At 36.4% G+C, this 23,402-nt stretch overlaps 1 protein-coding gene across 1 annotated transcript; it reads left to right on the top strand.

The window, feature by feature from the left end:
- Positions 1-772: 772 nt before the first annotated feature.
- On the top strand, positions 773-9,878 carry LOC140150176 (uncharacterized). The gene is made up of 8 exons (XM_072172180.1): positions 773-910; positions 2,953-3,202; positions 3,540-3,661; positions 4,609-4,810; positions 5,315-5,387; positions 7,201-7,265; positions 8,446-8,708; positions 9,650-9,878. The coding sequence occupies exons 1-8, from the start codon at positions 773-775 to the stop codon at positions 9,698-9,700; spliced, it is 1,164 nt and encodes a 387-aa protein (XP_072028281.1). The 3' UTR covers positions 9,701-9,878.
- Positions 9,879-23,402: the final 13,524 nt, after the last annotated feature.

Genomic DNA, 23,402 nt, shown 5'->3' on the forward strand with positions numbered 1-23,402 from the left:
GTTAACATTAACCTGCTCCACAAGATGCAACATCATAATTAAAATAAATGCCTTGAGAAAAACAAATTGAAGTTCGTGGCATGTTGTAGGTGCAGTGATTTCTTCATTTTGTGTTCCCATGTGAGTATTAAAAAGGTTACACCTGAATGAGGTTTCCTGAATGGAATGATTCTCTAATTTCTATTATAGGAAAGAGCAACATATCGTGTTTATAAAGAGCTTTCATTCTGGTACAAAAGATTTTAGGCTCACTTCCCGGTTGAAGATATTAAACCTTCAATAATTATAGTTGTAATAATATAATTATAGCTGATTAAGTCGTATACAGACTCCGAGTATTGTACGTAAAATATTGTATGTAACTATTTCCAGTAATGTTTAAGTTCTAACGAATGTTTCATGAAATCGATAATATGTTACATATATAATATATTATCGATTTTACGTCATCAAACATTCGTTAGAACTTACACATTACTGGAAATGGAATGGCAATTGATTAAATAACGTAGATATGTTACATACAATATTTTACGTACAATAAAAAGTCTGAATACTGCTTTATGCTCATAGCGGATTTTGAAGAAAAAAAACACCCTGTCTCCGCTATTAAGTTAATTATGGATCAGATGCAGTGGATAAAATTGATAGTTAAGATCATGGTTATGGTAACGCCTAAACTACTCGCACAATCTGCCCGGGGTTTAGATTCATTCAAAGTTTAATGGTTAATGAAGAAAACGTATGTAGTCCTACTAATACTTTTTGCTTCATGATAGGTGAAACGAAAACCATTATTGGACGAATCTATGCGTATGAATTAAATGGTGAATCGTTACAATTCGTCAGAGACATGTATAACTGTGACAGTGAAGAATTTCAACGCCTGGCGGATATTATTGAGACTCAGGTTAGTAAGAAGTTATATTTATAATATAGTTGCAACTAAAATAAAATACTATTACAAGGCGGGGTGGTAATTACTAAAACGATTTTGTATCAGATTTATCGTTTGCGCTCATTTTATTGATAAAAATGTTAATCCACCACAAAATTCTAGGTCGGGGGGGGTTACAAATGTATATCTTCAATACGAAATGTCAAAATTGGCAATATGTATACAATTCAAGCACCTATCATTGCTATCCGATCTCTTAAGGGCGACCATCAAACTCAAAGTCGCCCATAAGGATTGGGGGTGGGGTGAAGCCCACCATGGTTTCTTACTATAAGCTACTATATAAAATGCATGATTATCTTACATTGTTAAGGAATGTGGACTGCAAACTTGGTACTAGTAGTTGTATTTAAAATAGTGAGTTTGTTTCATATTTAGCAGTCAATTGTGTCTATACTTTTGTATAAATAGCAAAAATGTCATATTTCACGTTGGAAATTTTGTACTTATTTTGGTATCACTGCATAGAAGAGACCCATATATTATACATTGCGATGGTATCTGATAGTAAGTGCAGGGCGGGGAGGGTCTTGATTTGCCCATGTCTCCCTATTGTTCGCCCCTCCAGGGCCGGATTTACCTTTTTGGAGGCCCTTGGCCAGGCCAAAAATTTGAGGCCCCCAAACTCATCGTGAGGAAGGCATGTGCACTCAAGCAGCCAAGTTTTGGTTTACAAATAGGGGGCCTAAATAAGATCGGTTTTATTCATACTGCAGTTACTGTCCATTTTCCTATGCAAAATAAACAGTGCTCTCACCATTGACGTGTGACCTCTACAAACAGTGTATGTTAGAGGTATAGGACATTGCCTAGTTAACGTCACTGTGTAAAAACCAATATTTTTTGTACTCTCTGAAATTCTAGAAAATAGAATATAACATATATAACATGTCCTAAGTTTCTAGCTAATTTAGATGCTTGGAAATATTTGCACTTTTGTGTTTAAGTAAGGAAGGGCACGTCATGGCCTGCAAAATTCCCTGTGTAAAGTGTAAATCGAATGCAACTTTAGTGACTATCACTCATTTTGTGGACCGCTCTCTTCCGAAGGGCATTAAAACTAAACCACTTGACGGATATTTTTTGTACTTAACGTCAATCAAGAATAATGTATACATTACATGTAGGCTAAAAACTGAGTAGGTGGCACATCTTCAAATGGTCGTACCTCCCTGATATGTAAATGACAGATAAAAGCAAAAACAACTCCAAAATCTGTCCATAACATCGGTCAGTGGAGAGAGCCACGGGATTTCAATTGGGTGATTATTGAAACCACATGTTTCTCATTTGTGTGATACAATCACAATTACTTTGACAAGGGCTAAAAAACCTTATGAATCTTTCACAAGGTCATATCGTAAAATTATGTTCATCAAAATGAACCAAAGATACACACAGGATTACCTTAATACTCTACGCTAAACACATCAGTAACAAGCAGTTGCCCAACTGACACACAGCAAAATGCACTGACATGAAACAGCTTCCTAGACCACATGTCACTGCACAGTAATTGGCACCCAGCAAAAGAGATCTGTGAGATTGCGTACAAAATCCTTGTACATATGATAACTTCCAAAATGGTGCTGCTTTCACCATTCACATGCACTTTCATTATGAAACAGGTCTTGTTACACACTATTCCACTTACATTTTGAGAATTATAATCTGTGCAAGGATTTTGTACGCAATCTCACATATTTCTAGATTTCTTGTACTGGGTGCCTATTACTGCGCTGGAAGCTGTTTAATGTCAGTGCATTTTGCTGTTGTGTCTGCTTGGGCAACTGCTTGGTTACTGACATGTGTTTAGAGTAGAGTATTGAAGTAATCCTGTGTGTAATTTTGGTTCATTTTGATGGAAAGGATTTTGAGGTATGACCTTGTGAAAAATTATAAGTTTCTTTTTGAGCCTAGTTTATTGTATTTTATATTTATTTATTTTCTATATGTGATATCATGGTCAATTTCCCGCATTTAAATTTGTGTAGATTGCTAATACATTGGCAAGCATCGACGATGAGGTTAAGGTATCCGTATCAAGATTATTTCCCACGGAAGACGGAGGCGTCGGGGTAGTGTTTGAAACGAGTGTAGCTGCCGCTTCAAGCGCAGACCGGTCGGATGTTGACACCCTCATCGCAGCAAGTATAACTCCAGATGGGTATTTGGGAACCAGTGGTTTGTCAGTTACCAGATCCTTAGGTAATAAACGCAAGCAACCGAGAACTGGTGGCCCAGGTACACCAAATCGTCGATGATTTTTGTGTTGACATAATCATCATCATCATCATCATCATCATCATCATCATCATCATCATCATCATCATCATCATCATTATCATTATCATCATCATCATCGTCATCGTCATCATCATCATTATCATTATCGTCATCATTCATCATCGTCATCATCCCCGCTACCACCAGCGTCCACCACCACCACCTCCACCATCATTCACCACCACCACTACTACTACTACTACCACCACCACCACAACCACAACCACCACCACCACCAATAACCACTTCCACCACCACCACCACCATCATCATTATATTTTTGCTTTATCACAAGGACAATACGCACGAACTATCGATGGCATATTTTACGCGAGCAACGGAGAGGAGTTCGACCCGAGTTTGCTGGACACAAATAGTCCCGAGTTTCTTCAATTTGCCAGTGAAGTTGAACCACCAGTACGTGTGAAAATCATTTGTATCATTCAAAACCGGCAAAATTTCAGAAAAGTCAGCAACAGTCTTCCCCAAAACACCGATGTGGTTTTGATTTTCTCATTAGGTTTTGTAACCTTGGCAGTTCATTAAAGGGTGTGATTTTAGAAAACCACTATAAACGCACATAATTTGAAACGTTTGATCAACCCCCTTAAGGATGGTCCGGTTGAGGATGTTTGTGGTCATTTTGAAGAGCGTCTTACAAAACAATATAGCCCATGGCGCCTAGTTTTAGCGGGAGTATTTCTGCTAACGGAGATACCGTAAAATTCGATAGTTAGCATATGTGCTTACTATCGAGCGCTTTTAAAACATGCAAACATGAAGTGCCCGTATCCAGAAGAGTGTAAAGGGTTTTGGGCAAATCATCGATACACATGGTTATATACGAACAAGTAAATCTGCAAATTTGTGTCTCAACCCCATTAGCTCAGTTGTTAAAGCACCGGACTTTGGTACAATTTCATGTTTTCAAAAACGCTCGATCGTAAGCACATATGCTAACTATCGAGTTTTTATGGTAGGCCTCTGGCAAAACAAGAAGTCATAAAATAATGTTGTAGTTTAAAAGGCAGAAGTGCCTGCTATTATGTTTATGTCATACACAAAGAACATTTCCATGTTTTTTCATAAGTTTCATATTTCAATTTGACTAGGTTACTTGTAAAATAAGATTTCACACTTACTCGAAAGGTATAAAATGTGATACGAATTGAGAAGTGTATTACGGTTATATAGTTATCATGATTATGGTTAAATTTGATATCGTTTATTTTAAGAGTGTAATAGGAGCTAATAGGAATAAAGGACATCGAATTGTAATCATAAGTTTGATTGTAATAGAAGAATGAATTAAGTTCAAAAGTATGAATGTCATTATGTTCTTATCCGCTCTTATTTCGTTACAGTTGACGGCAATATTGGATACTCTCGAAGGATTCCAAAGCGTTCGAGTAACTGGAGTTTCTCAGATCGGAGACCTGATCGGCGTAGAATACGAAGTCACGGTAGCAAGTACATCACCAGCCACAGTTAACGACGTCAATGAGGTCTTCGCGCGTTTGGCTGGATTTTTAGGAAACACAGGTCTGATGCCTTTGTCGATTGGTGGTAAGAACTAAGACGTATCTGGCTACAGAAAAGTTATAGCAATAAGATTCCCTTAAGAATCGTGAACAAAAAACTGAACATCATGCTGAAAGTGTAGAATTTGGCACAAATAAGAAGGTGAACATTAAGGGCATGAAGCCATTTGAACATCATCCTAATCAGATATTTCCATTGTTTTTGTAACATGTATTGTACACGTAGTCTAGAAGAGATGGTGGATGTAATTATGTGTATGCCATGCGCAGAGAATATTTTTCATATTTTTTCACAAGTCATATTTCAATTTGACTAGGTTTCTTGTAAAATAAGATTTTACTCGAAATGGGACACAAATTGAGGCAAATTTATTACGATTTATGGTTAAATTTGACATCGTGTGAGAATTTATTTTAATAGTGTAACAGGAATAAAGGAAATATAGAAATAGAAAAATGAGTTAAGTTTCAAAAGTATGAATGTTACATGTATTTATCATTAACTTAATTGATGTGTTTCTCTCCTTAGATTCTTGCCCAAGCAACTTGTGCACTAATGGAGGCGTCTGTACTGTGCAAGCCGATTACACATTTAACTGCATGTAAGTTTGCAAGGAAAGCACGGTGATGTGTTTTCCGTGGAATTCAAAAATCTGTTTCTCACTTACCAAAGCGCTGAGCATGGGTGAAAAAAACTTTTTTAAACCCAAAAACCTCCATTTTCAGAGGAAAATCCTTAAAATTAGTATTTTTACCATTTCATCAATATTTGTGACCGTCCACCACAAATCAGCCGTAAAGTCGGCCCGGTCAATTTTGTATTATTTTGTGTTTAGAAAATATATACCATAAGCTTTAAAATGGTATATCATTTGACTTCAAACGATATCCAGAAGCGGGGTTATAGTTAGTTGAACTTTGCTTCTTCAATAAAATAGTACCTTATATCGGTTCTACATGTATCTCTTTTTCCACATTGCTGGTAATAAATATCAAACAGTAATAGTTGGCGGTCATTTCAAATCATCCCCAAGTCAACGAGGTACAGGAATGTCCTCTCATTGTTATTGTTGGTTATACATACCGAGACAAAATACAATGCTTTGTAACCCACCACTTGAATAGGATTTAGCCAAAGCAAACGAAGATTAGAGCTATTTAAGAGTTCTATAGACATAGGTAGAAGCTCATTATCCTCTTCAACAAAAGGATTATTGATTGGTTTAACAGGTGTTTGAATGGCACTAGCAAAATGAGGCACCAACTTGAGGTACCTATGAATACGACCTTCATGCACATTTTACACTGTAATTCAGAATACAATTTGCCGACTTTACGGATGGTTTGTGGTGGACGGTCACATTTGGTAGGCTATTGGTATCTTTTTGGTGTCAAATTAAAGCCATGTAACTGTACATGACAATCAATTTGTAATCATTTTCATATGAATTTGGGTAAAAATCACGTGTCTTTAACCTTTTTTGTTAATTTTTGGTTTTCCAATATAATATTTTGAATTCTTTAATGTGGCCTCAAACATAAAGCTGTATGGTTGGGCTAAGAGACAATATTCAAATGTCTTCTTTTCATTGAAATAGTGATTGTATAGGTGATGAAATGGAATTTTTACAAAAAAACCAACAACAACAAAACAAAACATTTTAATTGAAAAATACATTGTTTTAAATTTTACCAATTTATCAGTATTTGTTAAGTTACTGATGTCTTGTTGGTGTCTTTTTAAAGCCATGTAACTTGTTATGACAGTCAATTGTAATATTTTTCATATGAAGTACTTTTACTGTTGAAAAAGGGCAAAAATTTGGCAAAAATTTTGTTTTTCACCATTTGTTTTTTCAAATGCTTTGAAATCTGTAATGTGACTTAAAACATACTTCTATTATGATTAACCTCCGAGACAATATTCTTTTGATTATGAGCATAGCATGACTTTTTTCATGAAAGTAGATGCAAGAGGGTGAGAAATAATTAATGTACAGAATAAATACATCAATAGCTTACCAAAATACAGATAAAATGGTCAAAATGCTAATTTTGAGGAATTGTCTTTTAAAATGGCGGTTTTTGCCAGCGCTTTGGTGAGTAAGAAATGGATTTTTAACCTCTATGGAAAATTGTCAATAAGATATACCCTGTCATAATTCTGGAACAAGACGTGTGATTAAATCGATGCTGGGCCGCTCACTTCATAGCAAATGTATAACTGCCAAGATCATACTTTAATTGACGCACCTTTGGCTATAAGAGAACCTGTATATTAGTACAATATTGGAAAGCAGTCTTGGAACACTTTTGATTAGTGTTTTCCCCCGTACAATAAGATCTTATGCGGTGAAAAATGTATTCTCTGTTTTCATAGCTATAATCATGACGTTATACATTTACTGTTTGCAGATGTGATGCTGGTGTAATTGGAAGTCAATGTCAACTAATCAACGCTACTATCAACACTGAAAACGGTATATATGTAATCCTTATAGATTTTCTACTTTTTGGCGGACAGAAAGGAAGGAAGGAAGGAAGAAAGGAAGAAGATGAAGAGAAGCTGAATAAAGAACACCCCTGCATTATTATCAATGTATAAAATCAACCATAATTGCAATATAATTAAATCCGCAGTGCCAAAATGTACTGCTGATATTGGGCTGTGACCACTCGTTTCAAAATAAAGAACATAATAAGTAATTAATAATTAATAATTAAAGGTTACCTCGAAAATTATTAAACAGTAATTAGAATTTAATGTTAAGGGCTCAATCGGTGTTCTACAAACGACGATAATGGCCAATTGTTTAAAGTATTCCTAAAACAGCTTGGGTCACTTTCGCGTCTTTGTGTAGCAAAAGTGACTGAATTGAGTTGAATCATGAACCATCTGGTCGAAGATAATGTTAAAGAATGGGGCATTCGAAGCGGTATTTAAATTTATAGGCCCTAAGTTTGAAATAAATATCAAGTTTGAAATCAATATACCCTGCACAGATTTATTCCCTGCAACTTAATAACTCCTATCTGATTGGCTAGGAATCGATCGCTAGATCGCTCAGTGTTGAAGTACAAACTCAAAATGTATAGAGATGTATTCAATTCAATATTGTATTATTGACGCAGATAAAGAAAGTTACATAGTGTCTCGAACTCGATAGCTCTCGATATAGTGCATTGTATTATAGACTTGTGATTTAATATTCTATAGAGCGCGTGGATCTGAGCTTTATATAATTTTAATTCTCAAACAGTTAAAAATCGTAATGTATAAAATGCACTCAGTAAACTATATGCGTATAACGACAACAGCAATCGCCGCTTAGCGTATTGAATTTCCAGTTAGTGTATTGAAAACAAAACCTGGGTTTTACCTGACAAATCGAATTTTCTTGTAATGGCAACATCATATGGGGTACTGAGCATGCGCAAATCGTAAAAACATGTAATATAGAAACTCTGTGGTATCTCATATCGTGTAAATGGTATGCTTAGCCTGAGTCGCTCGGCCTATCTCGAACAATCGCCATGCGTAGCTTTGGAAAAACGAGAGGATTCGCCGTACTATCACGGCAATTTTTGACAGGAAGATGCAGGGATGATGACGCTGTGCCCTGTATATTAAACCATATTATATTTCTTTCTATGACGTAGGTATAACAACAAAAGGTTGGATTGGAATCGGATTTGGGATTGGTTTGCTTGCTTTATCTACTATTTTATGTGCTCTCTGCTGTATGCATTTCCGTTTGTCAAGAGTCAGAATAAAAAGTAGCATACCTTACGTAATAGGGGAACCTACCATACCGTCTTACGTAGCAGTGGACGCTGATCCCATTCAACTTAATCTTCTTCCGCCACTGGACAATTTCGCCCAGCCAACAGGGCAGCTTACCCCAGCTTTCCCATCATTATTGGTAAGTTTAACCAATGTTCAATCTTAAACAGCTGTTGAATGGAACAGCAAAGCCTCGAACAACAAAGCCTCGTTGAACGGAACAGTTCATATTTCACCTCATGAAAATATTCTTACCAATGTACTCATAAGTCATATACATTCAATATTTGTATAATAAGATTAATATAAACAACAAGATCTCAGGAGTCTACCACTGCAACGGAGACAACCGGTCTAAAAGAGACATGGAGCCGAGACTCATCTTCAAATTTGGCACCCTTCAACCTAATGGACTTATTATGAACTTTAACAGTTATAATTTTCTTTAGCACACCCTTTACTATTTCGCGCGGTTTTCACGTTATTTTATTTGCCCGCCACAATTTCATTGTTTCCCTCATTTCGTCTTTTGCGCTTTTCGGCACACGCTTGCGCGACGCTTTGTTATTATACTTACGTAGACATACATGACGTACACGCTTACATGCTTGCATGCATGTGACTTATAACGCGCTCGCGTTTTAATCATGTTTAAATGTGTCCATCGCCTCACAACACTCCCGGACAACACCATCATGTCACCTGATGAAGGGCGAGGCCCGAAACGTTGTGTATTATACCTCATGTACTACAGGGCAGTACGTTAACTCAAAATCTATGCATCCAATTTTAAAACTGAAATAGCAAAAAGAAGTAGTAGTTGCAAATTTGGATACCTCATTTTTCTGGATAGCTCATAATTTGGGGGATGCCTTAAATGAAAAAAGATGCATAATCAAAAGGATACCCAAGTCAGTGTACTAGTACATTCTCTTAAATCGCGGTGACCAATGAAGAACAGCGCCCTGTACTATTAGATTATTTTCAAAACTTTACATGTAACCATAACACCCTGTATATAATATACGACGTTATTATATAATTGCACATTATTTTTTTCATGTTTTCTATGATTGACAGAATATGGCGAATAGTCCGATTGACGATGTCTATTTCCACAGAAGGCTGTGATATCGTGACCACCTTATCGAATTCGATGCCATACCGTGGAAAATAATTCTTCCATACGGTTGTGATTTCCGCGCATTGACGATTACCAGTTTACTTCAAAAACCGTCGCTAAAAGATATAACCCGTGCAGAGCCTGCCTTTTCTTTTCACTTAGTCTCCACAGCAGCCAGTTTGGTTCCGCTCCTGCACACAAGCAGTCTGCCAATGATAACGAATGAGACTGAGTTCTTTCTTTTCTCATGACGTCATCCAGCACGACCTCAAAGAAGGCTTTCAATTTGTAATTAAATCGGCTGCTTGAACAATTGAACGGACGTAAGCTTACCTTTATAACTTCATGGCTACATGTTTCATCCAAATTTGCAAACAAACAGTTTCTCAAATAAAATACCGCTTGTGCGTGGTAAAATTGTTCACATTGTGATAATGATATTGTCGTGCTGCACAACAAGCTACAACAATACCGCTCTCGATACTGCTCGCACAGTTGATTATTCAGCCGGGAGGTCAACCAAGACTCAATTCTCGGACGCATCTCCCTGGTTCTGTTTATAGACTTTACATAGTCGCCCTCTGAGCCAATCAGAAACGGCGTTATACGTCGTCATTGGCGCTATGTGGAGGAAACGTAACCAAACTGGCTGCGGAGGAGACTACTTTTCACTGAACAAAAAACCCATAACGTCGCCCTCTATAGTCATAATAATACAAAGGGGCGGTTTATAGTAATTTGGGATACGTCAATATGCAGGAATCAGGACGATATCGTCTGTTCTTTGAATTAAATTTTAAATCTTAAACAATTACGTCATATTTGGAATGAGATGATTCTTAGATCATATCTAATTACTGTAATTGTCTTAAACAAAGTGTTAAATAGATAACAAGGACAACACAGACTACACGACGGGAACAAACAAAATGTTTAACTGAAGAAGAAAATGAAATATAAATTTGAAAAAATTAATCCTTATCTTACTCAATTTTAAAATGTAACCAAATAAAAGGAATCAGAATTACTAATGATTTTATAGCAAATATAGTAAAAACAATAGTAAACATTTTTGTAATAATATTATTTTAGGTTAGCTGACAATGGGATTGGAGTGACATTCCGTATTTAAATACCAAATGTTTTGTATAAAGTACTTGGGGAAACATGGACATGTTCATCTATACCAGATGGAAGAAACTTCAAATAATAGTTTGTAATAGTTAATAATGGAGGAAATAAGTTCAATTATTGCTTATTTGCTGCTCCTGCTCTGTTATGTCCATTTATCTACATTATTGTAAAACTGCTTGTAAAAAGATCTTGCTTAAATTGATTAAATATTGAGTAATAGTTGGTGGTTATGAAGTCAGTCTACTAATCTAAAGAGCCACATTAGTAAAATAGGACTCTTGAGACGTCTAAAAACATTTCTTGACGTTCGCACTCTTAATGTTTTATATAGTTTGGTTTGGTCGCTTCAATGAAGATGTACGTAAAATATGTGTTTTACAAAAGCGATGTGCTAGAATAATATTGCGTGCCAACTACCTTACGTCTTGTGATATAATGTTTCCTATATTAGGATGGGAATCACTTCCAAATCGGGCAATGTATTTAAAATCACTGTTAATGTCTTAACGATATATCACCCGGGATATCACCACAGTACCTTATCAACAGGTTTTCTTATGTGCATGAAAAGCATAATGTGAACACCAGACAAGCTGCGTCCAATTTATTGGCTCTACCGCCTTGCACAAATGGTTATGACACTGGGTACTTTAAATCATCTTTTTCATACAGTGGGGTAAAGGTTTGGAATAAACTGAGTAATGATGTAAGAAGTTCAATAAATGTGCAGACTTTCAAGCAAAGATTCAAGTCTTAAAAATTTGAGCATGTACTTGTTAATGATGTATTTCTATTTTACTTTGAAAATTGTTTATATTTCTGTATTTTAATTTTTTTAATAGTTGTATATTTTATATAAATTGCATGTTGAAAGTTGTTGCATTTTAATGTTATGTAAATGTATTGCAGGGCCCCATGTAAGACCAGCTATTGGCTGAATTGGGCTACCCTGGATAAATATGATTAAAATAAATAAATAAATAAATAATTTTATTTTGAATACATGAAACCATGCGCTTGTTTATATGATTGCTACATATACCGACAGAAAGACCCGGCCACACACAAACGGAAATAAACATCTCAAAAAAAGTAACTACCCCCCCCCCCCTTATATAATGGCCATTATTAAAAAACGGAATGTTGTATTACAAATCTGTAAAATGCGTTGGAATCAGAATTTATTTCTGCGCATTTTGACACCTCATTTGATACGATAGCTCAGAAAACAAAAACACCGGTCAATTTATTTGAAAGTTGCACTTACAAAACAATACAAAAATACTCAGATGCCATTACACAAAATTTCCTTCCATTATAAATCAATAGATTTTACTGCAACTTTCAAATCTTGGGTTTGTTACGAGTCGTACTTGACTCAAGGCCAAAATCACCTTTTACTCGAACTCACACGAATGCACAACACAAATACACTGTTTATTTAAGCTAACAAAATCTAAGTCTTTAATTGAGAACAGAGTGTGATTGGTACATATAATAACAATATCGCATATACAATAAAATCACACAATGACAGTTTTACTCTATGACTACTTAACCAGCTGTCTTCTTGTTGGTGATCCTAGAGTTCTTGCAATGTTCTGGACGACTGATGTAATATATCCTTATTCGCTTGTCCTGCGAAGTCCAGTGTACACTTGCGCTTATAAATCCTTGCGTATAAAATCCTCATACGAAAATGATGATGCTTTCTCCAATCTCTTTTGCGCTGTTATCTCCACAACTCCTTGCGCTGCTTTCTCCTCAAATATCTCTCCTTGCGCTGCTTTCTCCAAAAATGGTGTTTCTTTCACCAATCACTCTTTTTCCAGGGAACCGGTTTCTTTAACACAGCTCCACTGTTTCTTGACAGATGCGTGGCCTTCACAAACCCAGCAAACTCCAGCAATTTGACAGAAGAACTTTTAATCCTTTGATGAGGAAGAGCACTTTTGTGTGCTCGCTGTCTTCTTCGTTGCTGTATTAAAATTAGCTCAATTATTGGCTATATAAACTGGTTAAAATGTACTTCTTTTTTTGAAGCACGAAGACCATCACACACATGTGGAGTTTTCAATCTCCCATGGCATTCTGTAAAGTCCCAACCAAAAGCCTCCAGCTTTTTATAGCAGTACTCATGCCAAAAAACCCATCATCTATTAATAAACCATTACTTCAATCACATTTTCACAACATTGCTGCAATCTTGGGATTTCCCAAGATTAATTATACACATTCACATTACATCACTTCCTGGGGGGTTTTCCTGATGGTACAACAATGAACTGGGGCTTTCCAAGTTCCAAACATAGATCTGACTTTGTTTACAATAATTTGGGGAATTCCAAAATACAAGGGGTTTCCCATCTCATGAAATACTTTCAGCTTGTAAACAAAGTTAAATAATTAAATTAAATCAAATTACTCAGGGCACATCACACCCTCCCCCTTAAAAGAAGAAAGTTCGAATGTAATAAAAACTTTCTTAAATATTTTCTTCCTTTACATCAACTTTAACCTATTATCAACTTTGAGTGTTTAACTCATCATACACAGTGACTACTTGTCACACACAACTTCCCTTTTAAAGGAAATCTTTGTTTGTCAGTTTTTTTATGCAATTCTGGACAGGGCATCAGCCATTACATTGTCTTTTCCCTTAATATGTTTGATGTCCAGATTGTACTCTTGCAAGGTCAAACTCCACCTCACCAGTCTTTGGTTTTTGTTCTTCATCCTGTTGATGAAGGTGAGGGGAATGTGATCTGTGAAAACAAGCACAGGGTATACTGTGGTACCCAAATACACATCAAAATGTAGCAATGCTAATAGCAATGCTAGACACTCCTTCTCAATTGTGGAGTAATTTCTCTGGTGCTTGTTGAATTTCCTTGAAAAGTAACAAATGGGGTGATCTATTTGATCTTCACCCTCTTGCATCACAACACCTCCACAGCCTATGTCACTGGCATCAACAGTCAACTTGAACTGCTTCTGAAAATCAGGTGCAGTAAGCACTGGTGAACTCATGAGTATTGACTTGACTTTGTGAAAAGCATTTTCACACTGTTCTGACCAAATGAATTTTGCATCTTTCTTCAACAAATCAGTCAAAGGACTTGCTATCTCTGAAAAGTTTGGACAGAACTTTCTATAATAGCCAACCATTCCTAGAAATCTCATGAGTGCCTTCTTGTTTACAGGTGTGGGGTATTGCTCAATTGCTTCAACTTTGGCTTTGATAGGTTTTACCTGACCTTGACCTACAACATATCCCAAGTATGTGACTGTGGCATGGCAAAACTCACTTTTTACCAGGTTGACTGTCAATTGTACTTCTGACAGCTTCTTAAACAATTGATGGAGTTGTTCCATGTGTTGTTCCCAAGTTTGACTGTAAACTATCAAATCATCTACATACGCTTCACATCCCTCTATGTCTGCCACAATTTGGTTCACCATTCTCTGAAATGTTGCTGGGGCATTTTCAACCCGAATGGCATAACTTTGTATTGGTAAAGACCAAATGGTGTACAAAAAGCAGAAATCTCTTTGGCACGGTCTGTGAGTGGAACCTGCCAGTACCCTTTCAAAAGATCAAATTTGCTAACAAATTTTGCATTCCCAATTTTGTCTATGCAATCATCAATTCTTGGAATTGGGTACGAGTCTGTCTTTGAATGAACATTTGCAGCTCTCATGTCTGCGACCAATCGGTATGAACCATCAGGCTTGGGAACAAGTATACACGGTGAACTCCATTCACTACTACTTGGTTCTATGATATCATTGTTTAGCATGTAATTGATCTCATTTTTGAGATGTTCCATTTTCAATGGATTGACTCTATAAGGATGCTGCTTGATTGGTTTTGTATCACCAACATCTACATCATGAAATGCAGCATTTGTTCTACTTGGCGTATCAGGAAATATATTGTCAAATTTGTGAATCAAATTTGCAATTTAACCTTGTTGATCTTGAGAAAGATGACTTAACTTTGAGTCCAAATTAGTGAGCACATCAGAATTGTTCAACTTTACATTATACTCCTTGTGCTCCAGCTCTTTATCCTGGTCAAATGTGACATCAGAATTGTCATCTTTACTCTTGTCTACATTGGCGATTTTGTCTACATCGGCATGTTTGTCTACATTATCAGCATGTTTTACTGTACACACAGGTTTTGGAATGCCACTGTCACTTCTTTCAACATACTCTTTGAGCATATTTATGTGGCATAACTGCCTGCTCTTGCGTCTACCAGGAGTCTTGATAATATAATCTACTTCACCCACTTTTGACTCTACCTCACATGGGCCATGATATCTGGCTTGTAATGGGTGTCCTGGAATTGGAAACAGTACTAGAACTTTGTCACCTGGTTTGAACACTCTCTCTTTGGCATGTTTATCATACCATTGTTTCATTTTGGCCTGACCCTGTTTCAAGTTTTCTTTGGCAATATCAGTTACTCTGTTAAGCCTATGCTTAAAATTGGAGACATAATCCAACAAATTGATATCTGATTTCTCATTGAGCCACTTTTCTTTCAACAACTTTAAGGGCCCGCGCACTGTGTGTCCAAACACTAACTCAAAAGGACTAAATCCTAAAGTTTCCTGAACAGCTTCCCTAGCAGCAAACAACAACAAGTGTACTCCCTCATCCCAGTCCCTCTGAAATTCCAAACAGTATGTCCTGATCATGTTTTTCAATGTTTGGTGGAACCTTTCTAGTGCACCTTGTGATTCTGGATGGTAAGCACTTGAGGTATACTGTTCTATACCTAATTGATACATGACCTGCTGAAATACTCCAGAAGTAAAGTTTGATCCTTGGTCTGACTGTATGGACTTGGGGAGCCCCACAAATGTGAAGAACTTGGTTAAAGCTTTCACTATTGTCACTGCTTTAATATTTCTCAAGGGTATGGCTTCAGGAAAGCGTGTTGACGCGCACATAATTGTCAGAAGGTATTGATTACCTGACTTAGTCTTTGGTAGGGGGGGCCTACACAATCAATAATAACCCTACTAAATGGTTCATCAAAGGCTGGAATTGGCTTTAATGGAGCAGGAGGTATTTTCTGATTTGGCTTCCCTACTACTTGGCATATGTGACATGTTTTGCAATATTCAGAAACATCTTTTCTGAGAGTGGGCCACCAGAAATGTCTCAGAATTCTTTCATGAGTTTTCTTAACACCCAAATGCCCTGCCATGGGACTATCATGTGCTATGTTAATAACTTCAGTGTGGTAGACTTTTGGTACCACAATTTGGTGCACTACCTTCCACTCTTCATCGGCAGGTACATCAGGGGGCGCCATTTTCTCATTAGCACACCATCTTGTTTGTAAAACAGACAGAATTTTGTTCTGCTTCTTCTAGGGTCAATGCCCTTTGATTGATCTCTTTGAGTTCTGGGTCATTTTGTTGCTCCAGAATCAGCTTGTCATGACTTAATGGGTCTTTCATGGTTTCCCCAATTTGTTCATGCTCAGAGGCTGCGTTCTCTTTAGGGGTATTTTTATCCCCAGGAGAAGGAAGTTTATCTTCTTTCTCATTCAACTTTGACACAAATGTGTCTTCCAAATTGTATCCTAAGTCATCAATTTGGTTGTCCTCAATTGTTTCTAATGAGGCTCTCTTACTCATTGCCCGTGTCACTGCACATGCAGGAAATATCTCCTCTTCCTCACTATTATCATCCTGTAAACAGGGCTTATCTGTGACTATTGGGTCAGGAAAAACCTTCCCCCCTGCCAAATCATTTCCTAGCAACATGGACACTCCCTTGACTGGCAATTCATGTCTAACTCCTATGGTTACAGGACCAGAAACCAAGTCAGATGTCAAGTTAATTGTGTGGAGAGGTACACTAAGTATTTCCATCCCAATACCCTGGATCAAAGCATTACCTGCTGAACTATCCTCATTAAAGGGCAAAGTTCCTTCCAGAATCATAGACCGTGCACAACACGTATCTCGCACAATCTTAATGGGCTTTGGACTACCATTATCACCAAGTGATACCACTCCCTCTAACACAAATGGTTCAAATTCTTCACACACCTTGTCTGTCTCACTTCCCTTTTGTGGGAATTCTTGTTTCTTGATTTGACTGACTTGTTTCTTTGACACAAGTGACACTGCACATCCTACAGTATTACTAGCAGTTTGCTGTTTTTGTGCGTCTTGTCTGCCTTTTAAGAAATAACACTGGGTCATCGTATGCCCTGGTCTCTTACAATGAGTACAAGTTACTTTGGCTTTAAATTCAGTCCCAAATTTTGCTCTGTTACCTGAACTCCCTGGGGTCCCTCTACCACCAGCACTATGCTGTGAATTAGACTGAGGTTTCACTTCTTGTGTACCACCCTGATTTGCTCTAGGTTGATTATGGCTGAACCTGTTTGAATAACTTCTGTTATGACTAAATCTACTCGCATTCAATTTGTGAGTTAAACCATAGTCGTCCGCCATTGTCGCCGCTTCGTTTAGCGTCTTAATTTTGCTAGCGCTTTCATCCAAATGGGTTTTAATGTCAACGTGGACACATTTCTTGAACTCTTCTATAAGAACTAATTGCTTAAGTTGGCCGAAATCATCTTTGACTTCTTTTGACCCAAGCCACCTGTCAAACATTTGTTCTTTTACTCTAGCAAATTCTACATGGGTTTGATCTGCTTGCTTTCTTGAATCTCTGAACTTTTGTCTGTATGCTTCAGGCACCAGTTCATAGGCCTTAAGGACTGCCTGTTTAACTTCTTCATAATTATTACACTTCTCTATTGGTAGAGCTGAGTAAGTCTCCCTGGCCTTCCCCACAAAACTACTTTGTAACAGTAGGGTCCAATGCTCTGGAGGCCATTTCAAATTTGTAGCTACCTTTTCAAAATGTTGAAAGTACTCGTCAACTTCTTTCTCTTTGAATTTAGGCACAAGCTTTACATACTTTGTAACATCAAACCCTGACTTTGAGGAGAAACTTGATGAATATTTGTCAGCTAGCTTTGCCAACTTCTCTTGTTCAAACTTGTACTTTTCCTCAATTTCTCTTTCTTTCAAATGTGCTTCCAAATTGAGCTTTGCTTGCCTGTCCTTTTCTTCCATTTCTAGTTTTGCTAATTTTTCCTTTTCTTCCATTTCTAGTTTTTGTTTTTCAAGTTCCAATTTTGCTACCTTTTCCTTTTCTTCTGTTTCTAATTTTTGGTGCTCAAGCGCCATCTTTTCTTGGCGTGCTTTGTCTTCCATTGCTAGTTTTTGTTTTTCAATGTCTAGCCGTTCTTGTTTTTCTTTATTTTCATTCTCTAACTTGATCATTTCCAGTTTTTCTTTTTGGTCCATTTCTATTTTCTTTTGGTCCATTTCCATTTTCTTTTGGTCCATTTCCATTTTCCTCAATTCTAATTGAATTTCCAACTCTTTCAACTTAAATGCTGAATCCCCACCAATTTCTACTTCAAGTTTCTCTTCCAAATAGGATTCATCAAAATATCTTCCCCGACCAAAACATCAATCAAGGCAATTTTGATTATTTGCTTTCTTGTAGCTTGCTTAACTTTCAAGTCATAATGTTTGGCAAATGCTAATAAATCAGGCTTCTTCAACTTATCAAATTTCTCCCAATCTATAGTTTCAAGAAACTCTTCTGCTTTGAACTCTGCCATACTGTACTTTCACTTTCAAGACTCAGTATAATAATGTCAACTTTTTTACAGTGTATTTTCCCGGACGCGAGCCCCCAATTTTTGTTACGAGTCGTACTTGACTCAAGGCCAAAATCACCTTTTACTCGAACTCACACGAATGCACAACACAGCTCCACTGTTTCTTGGTAGATGCGTGGCCTTCACAAACCCAGCAAACTCCAGCAATTTGACAGAAGAACTTTTAATCCTTTGATGAGGAAGAGCACTTTTGTGTGCTCGCTGTCTTCTTCGTTGCTGTATTAAAATTAGCTCAATTATTGGCTATATAAACTGGTTAAAATGTACTTCTTTTTTGAAGCACGAAGACCATCACACACATGTGGAGTTTTCAATCTCCCATGGCATTCTGTAAAGTCCCAACCAAAAGCCTCCAGCTTTTTATAGCAGTACTCATGCCAAAAAAACCATCATCTATTAATAAACGATTACTTCAATCACATTTTCACAACATTGCTGCAATCTTGGGATTTCCCAAGATTAATTATACACATTCACATTACATCACTTCCTGGGGGGTTTTCCTGATGGTACAACAATGAACTGGGGCTTTCCAAGTTCCAAACATAGATCTGACTTTGTTTACAATAATTTGGGGAATTCCAAAATACAAGGGGTTTCCCATCTCATGAAATACTTTCAGCTTGTAAACAAAGTTAAATAATTAAATTAAATCAAATTACTCAGGGCACATCACAGGTTACATTGATAATATTGAGACAATTGCTACAAATGAGGTGTCAAAATGCGCAGAAATAAATTCTGCTTCCAGCGCATTTTACAGATTTCTAATACAATTGCCCGTTTTTGAATAATGGCCATTATTTAAGGGGGGTTAGTTACTTTATTTGAGATGTTTAGTTCAAACCTACCGCCCAGAGGAGCAGGCTTACGGGGTACTGAAATTTATGGTTGTAGGCTTTATTCTTTGGAAACTTGTAAACATTTGCTGATTAAGTTCTCATATAATAATAATCTTAGATGTATAAAAGACATACCGTAAAAACCCGTCTACAAGCATATACTTAAGAAACGCCCTCAATAAAATGAGTTGCTTTTGCATTTGGAGTTTGAGCAACTAGGCCTATATACTGGCACTGCACTGCATTTTGTAGTTTTTGGACGACATGATAAAACACGGACCTATTTCTAAGGATTTGCTGTAATAAAGAAAATAAAGAAAAAATACTAAACAGGAAAAAAAAGACAAAGAAAACACAAAGAAAAGAAACAATAAAAGAAAAACAATTATAGAAAAAATTAAATATGAAAAGAGAGAACGCGAAAAGAGTCTCAATAGAAGAATGTAAGAAAATATAAATACAACACCATAATATAAATGAAAAGTTCGAAAAATATTTGGTTTATAAAATTCATGTGACCGTGATGAGGCTCGAACTCACCATCTTTCGATCTATAGTCTAAAGCGCTCGTGTACCAAAGTCTTATGCCTTACCAAGTGACCTATGCTCGTGAGATGCGAAATGAAGATAAAATAATACATTGTATACCTGCTTGTGTCGGTAATTGATTTGCTCAAATTCCATAATGGTATGATATTGTGGAGGGCGTCAGCATGAATTTCGCTATCATCACAGTCGCTTCTATATGCTTGTAGACGGGTTTTTACGGTATAACGTTATGGTCTTACTTAATCATTGTCTTTCTAAGACGCTTTACTAAAAGCCAAACAGTACCTTACGTAGCAAATTAGCTTTGTCCCACGTTGGTTCAATTGTCATCAGTCTAGTTAGGTAAAATAGGTTGCCTATTAAGGGGGTACCCCTCGATAAATTTGTGTCTATTTTTGCATTTTTCTCAAAAACTAATTACACAGTGGGAACAAAAGTTATGTATTTTATAGGGGCAAGGAATCCAATCACTACACTGGAATTTCAGTGACCCACCCAAGACAAGCGGTTTGTTATTTATGATAAGAAATAAGGTACCGCTAGGATGTACCTCATTTCCGGTCATATATACTGAACCGCTTGTCTTGAGTCACTGGCATTTCAGTGTAGTAATTGGATTCCTTGTCCCAATAATATACATAACTTTTGTTACCAGTGCGTTATTATTTTTGAGAAAAATGCAAAAATAGTCACAAATTTACCACAGGGGTGTAGTACCCCCTTAATTTAGGCTGTTGCTTTGATATCATAACGCAAAATGTTCAATGTATAGGTACACTATTATTACTCTGTGGATATGTAATGTTACAATAATTTTACAGGGCTTTAAGCCGGGGCTTCAAGTACCATTATGCAGAAAGCAGCGTTATTGTTTGTGTATTCTTGTAGAAAAATATATAATAATCGGTTTTAAAGTAAAATGTAATACACAGGGTGTGTCTATGAAAGAATTTTATCGTCGGAAACATAATTGTTTGGGTATGTTAACGCCACAACTAAATATAATTAAATAACTGGTGTGATTGAGCAATAAATCAGCTATCACATACTTTTTGAATTTTGAAAATTGACCACCCCGTTCTTGAAATGTAAAAATTGACGAAACTCCCTCATTTTCAAACTTTTCCACGGATTAGAAATATCAATCGATGATCTGTATTCGGAGCGCTAATCACTGCGCATGGTCAGCGCATGAGGTGTCTGTTGTCATTGGTAAATAGTTGACTCTGTCGAACAGACTGAAAATGAGGTAGTTTCGTAAAATTCTGCTATTTCAATTTTCAAAATTCAAAAAATATGTGTTAACTGATATATTCCTCAACTACATCGGTTATTTAGTTGTGATTGGTTTATGCGTTAAAATACCCAAAAATTCAGTTATCAACGAAACAGTTCTTTCAGGGACACCTTATACCTATTTGCTTTATGATTGTGAATCTTTAATTACTTTATAATGTGATACCTATTCTTTTTTTGTGTGATATCTTGTAAAAATAAAAAACACAGAAACTTTAAAAAAAATTCAATGTCTTAATAATAATTTTGCGTGTTATGCAATTTTTCAAAAAACATTGCATAACACGCGTTCTAGATGATGATTCAGTAAGCAAAATCCCGGCCCAAAAAGGCTATAATTGGCCGCGAGCTTAGAAAAAACATAGCCAATAGGCCGAATTCAAAGCTATAAAGAAATATTAAAATGACGAAGCTGACCAAAATTTAAAACGGCAGTTATATAGCAGAGCTTATCAGCAACATGAAGGAAAAAGAAACAAAAATGTAAAACATGGCGGTATTAAAAAAACAGTACGCTAGAAATTACCTTTTGTCTTATATAAACCCGCCGTAATTGCTATCCTCAGTCAAAATATTAATTAATCATAAAAAAAATCATTAAACATAAAGAAAGAAATAGAGGTATTAATTATTTTCATTATACCGTATGCCTTAAATGCTATCTTCAGAAGACAGCAAGCAAAGCAATATATAAAGCTTATATAGCAGAGATTATCAGGAACATGAAGGAAAAAAAAGAAACAAAAATGCAAAACATAACTGGTATTTAAAACAAACAAACAATGATAATTCAGTACGCAAGATAGTACCTTTTTTCTTAAATAAACCCGCCGTACTTGCTATCTGCAGTAGATAGTCAAAATAATAATCATAAAAAAATCATTAAATAAACAAAAAAGGTATTAATTATTTTCTTTGTATGCCCTAAATTCTATCTTCAGAAGATAGCAAGCAAAGCAAAAAACATGCAAAATAATAATGTTCCAAAAACTATTGCCTAACACGCGTTCTAGATGATGATTTATTACGCAAAATCCCGAGCAAAACGGCTATAATTGGCCGTGCGCTTAAAAAAAAGCCAATAGGCCGAATGCAAAGCTATAAAAAATGTTAAATTGATGACGAAGCTGACCAAAATTTAAGATGGCACTTATATAGCAAAGATTATCAGGAACATGAAGGAAAAATATAAGACTGAAACAAAAATGCAACACATGGCTGGTAATAAAAACAGCAACAACAACAAAACAATGATGATTCAGCACGCAAGAAATTACCTTTTGTCTTATATAAACTAGCCGTAATTGCTATTTTCAGTAGATAGTCAAAATGATAATCATAAAAATATCATTAAACATAAAGAAAAAATAGAGCTATTAATTATTTTCTTTGTAGGCCCTAAATGCTATCTTCAGAAGATAGCAAGCAAAGCAATAAACATGCAAAATAATAATGTTCCAAAAAACATTGCCTATCACCCTAGATGATGATTTAGTACGTAAAATCCCGAGCAAAACGGCTAAAATTGGCCGTGCGCTTAGAAAAAAATAGCCAATAGGCCGAATTCAAAGCTATAAAGAAATGTTAAAATGATGAAGCTGGCCAAAATCTAAGTCTGCACAAGTTTATATAGCAGAGATTATCAGGAACATGAAGGAAAAAAGAAACAAAAATGCAAAACATGGCTGGTATTTAAAAAACCAAACAAAAAAAAACAATGAAAATTCAGTACGCAAGATATTACCTTTTGTCTGATATAAACCTGCCGTACTTGCAGTCAAGTTAGCTCAATCGATAAGGCGTTCGACTATGGTGCGAAAGGTTGCGAGTTCGAACCCTGGTGGTGCCTAGTATGCTCTCGTGGAAAAATTGAGTTAGCTTAAAATTCCCTTGGACAAGGAACTCACTGCTAATTTGTCTCGTTGTAACCCGTACGAAACTCGGGGAGCTGATCCTGGTTGCGATGGTTATTTGTGGAATGTCTAGGGTGTGCGCTCTTGAAGCAGCAAAGTCCCTGAATTGTTGTTTAATGGTTTATGGAATGATGTGGGGCCATAGTGGTCAGCGACAACCTGTAAAGTGTGCTGAGGCTTGTGGATCAACGTCTAGGCGTTGTGCCTGTGCGTAGCGCACTATAAATCACTGCGCTTTTTA

Source organism: Amphiura filiformis, chromosome 4 (genome assembly GCF_039555335.1).
Source record: "Amphiura filiformis chromosome 4, Afil_fr2py, whole genome shotgun sequence".
In the NCBI taxonomy this organism is placed as follows: domain Eukaryota; kingdom Metazoa; phylum Echinodermata; class Ophiuroidea; order Amphilepidida; family Amphiuridae; genus Amphiura; species Amphiura filiformis.

Excerpts from the sequence above, each read along its gene's own strand:
- LOC140150176 (XM_072172180.1), top strand. The coding sequence starts at position 773 with ATGATAGGTGAAACGAAAACCATTATTGGACGAATCTATGCGTATGAA. Across the intron at positions 3,203-3,539 it reads ACCGAGAACTGGTGGCCCAG|GACAATACGCACGAACTATC; the intron begins GTACACCAAATC and ends CTTTATCACAAG. Across the intron at positions 4,811-5,314 it reads GATGCCTTTGTCGATTGGTG|ATTCTTGCCCAAGCAACTTG; the intron begins GTAAGAACTAAG and ends TTCTCTCCTTAG.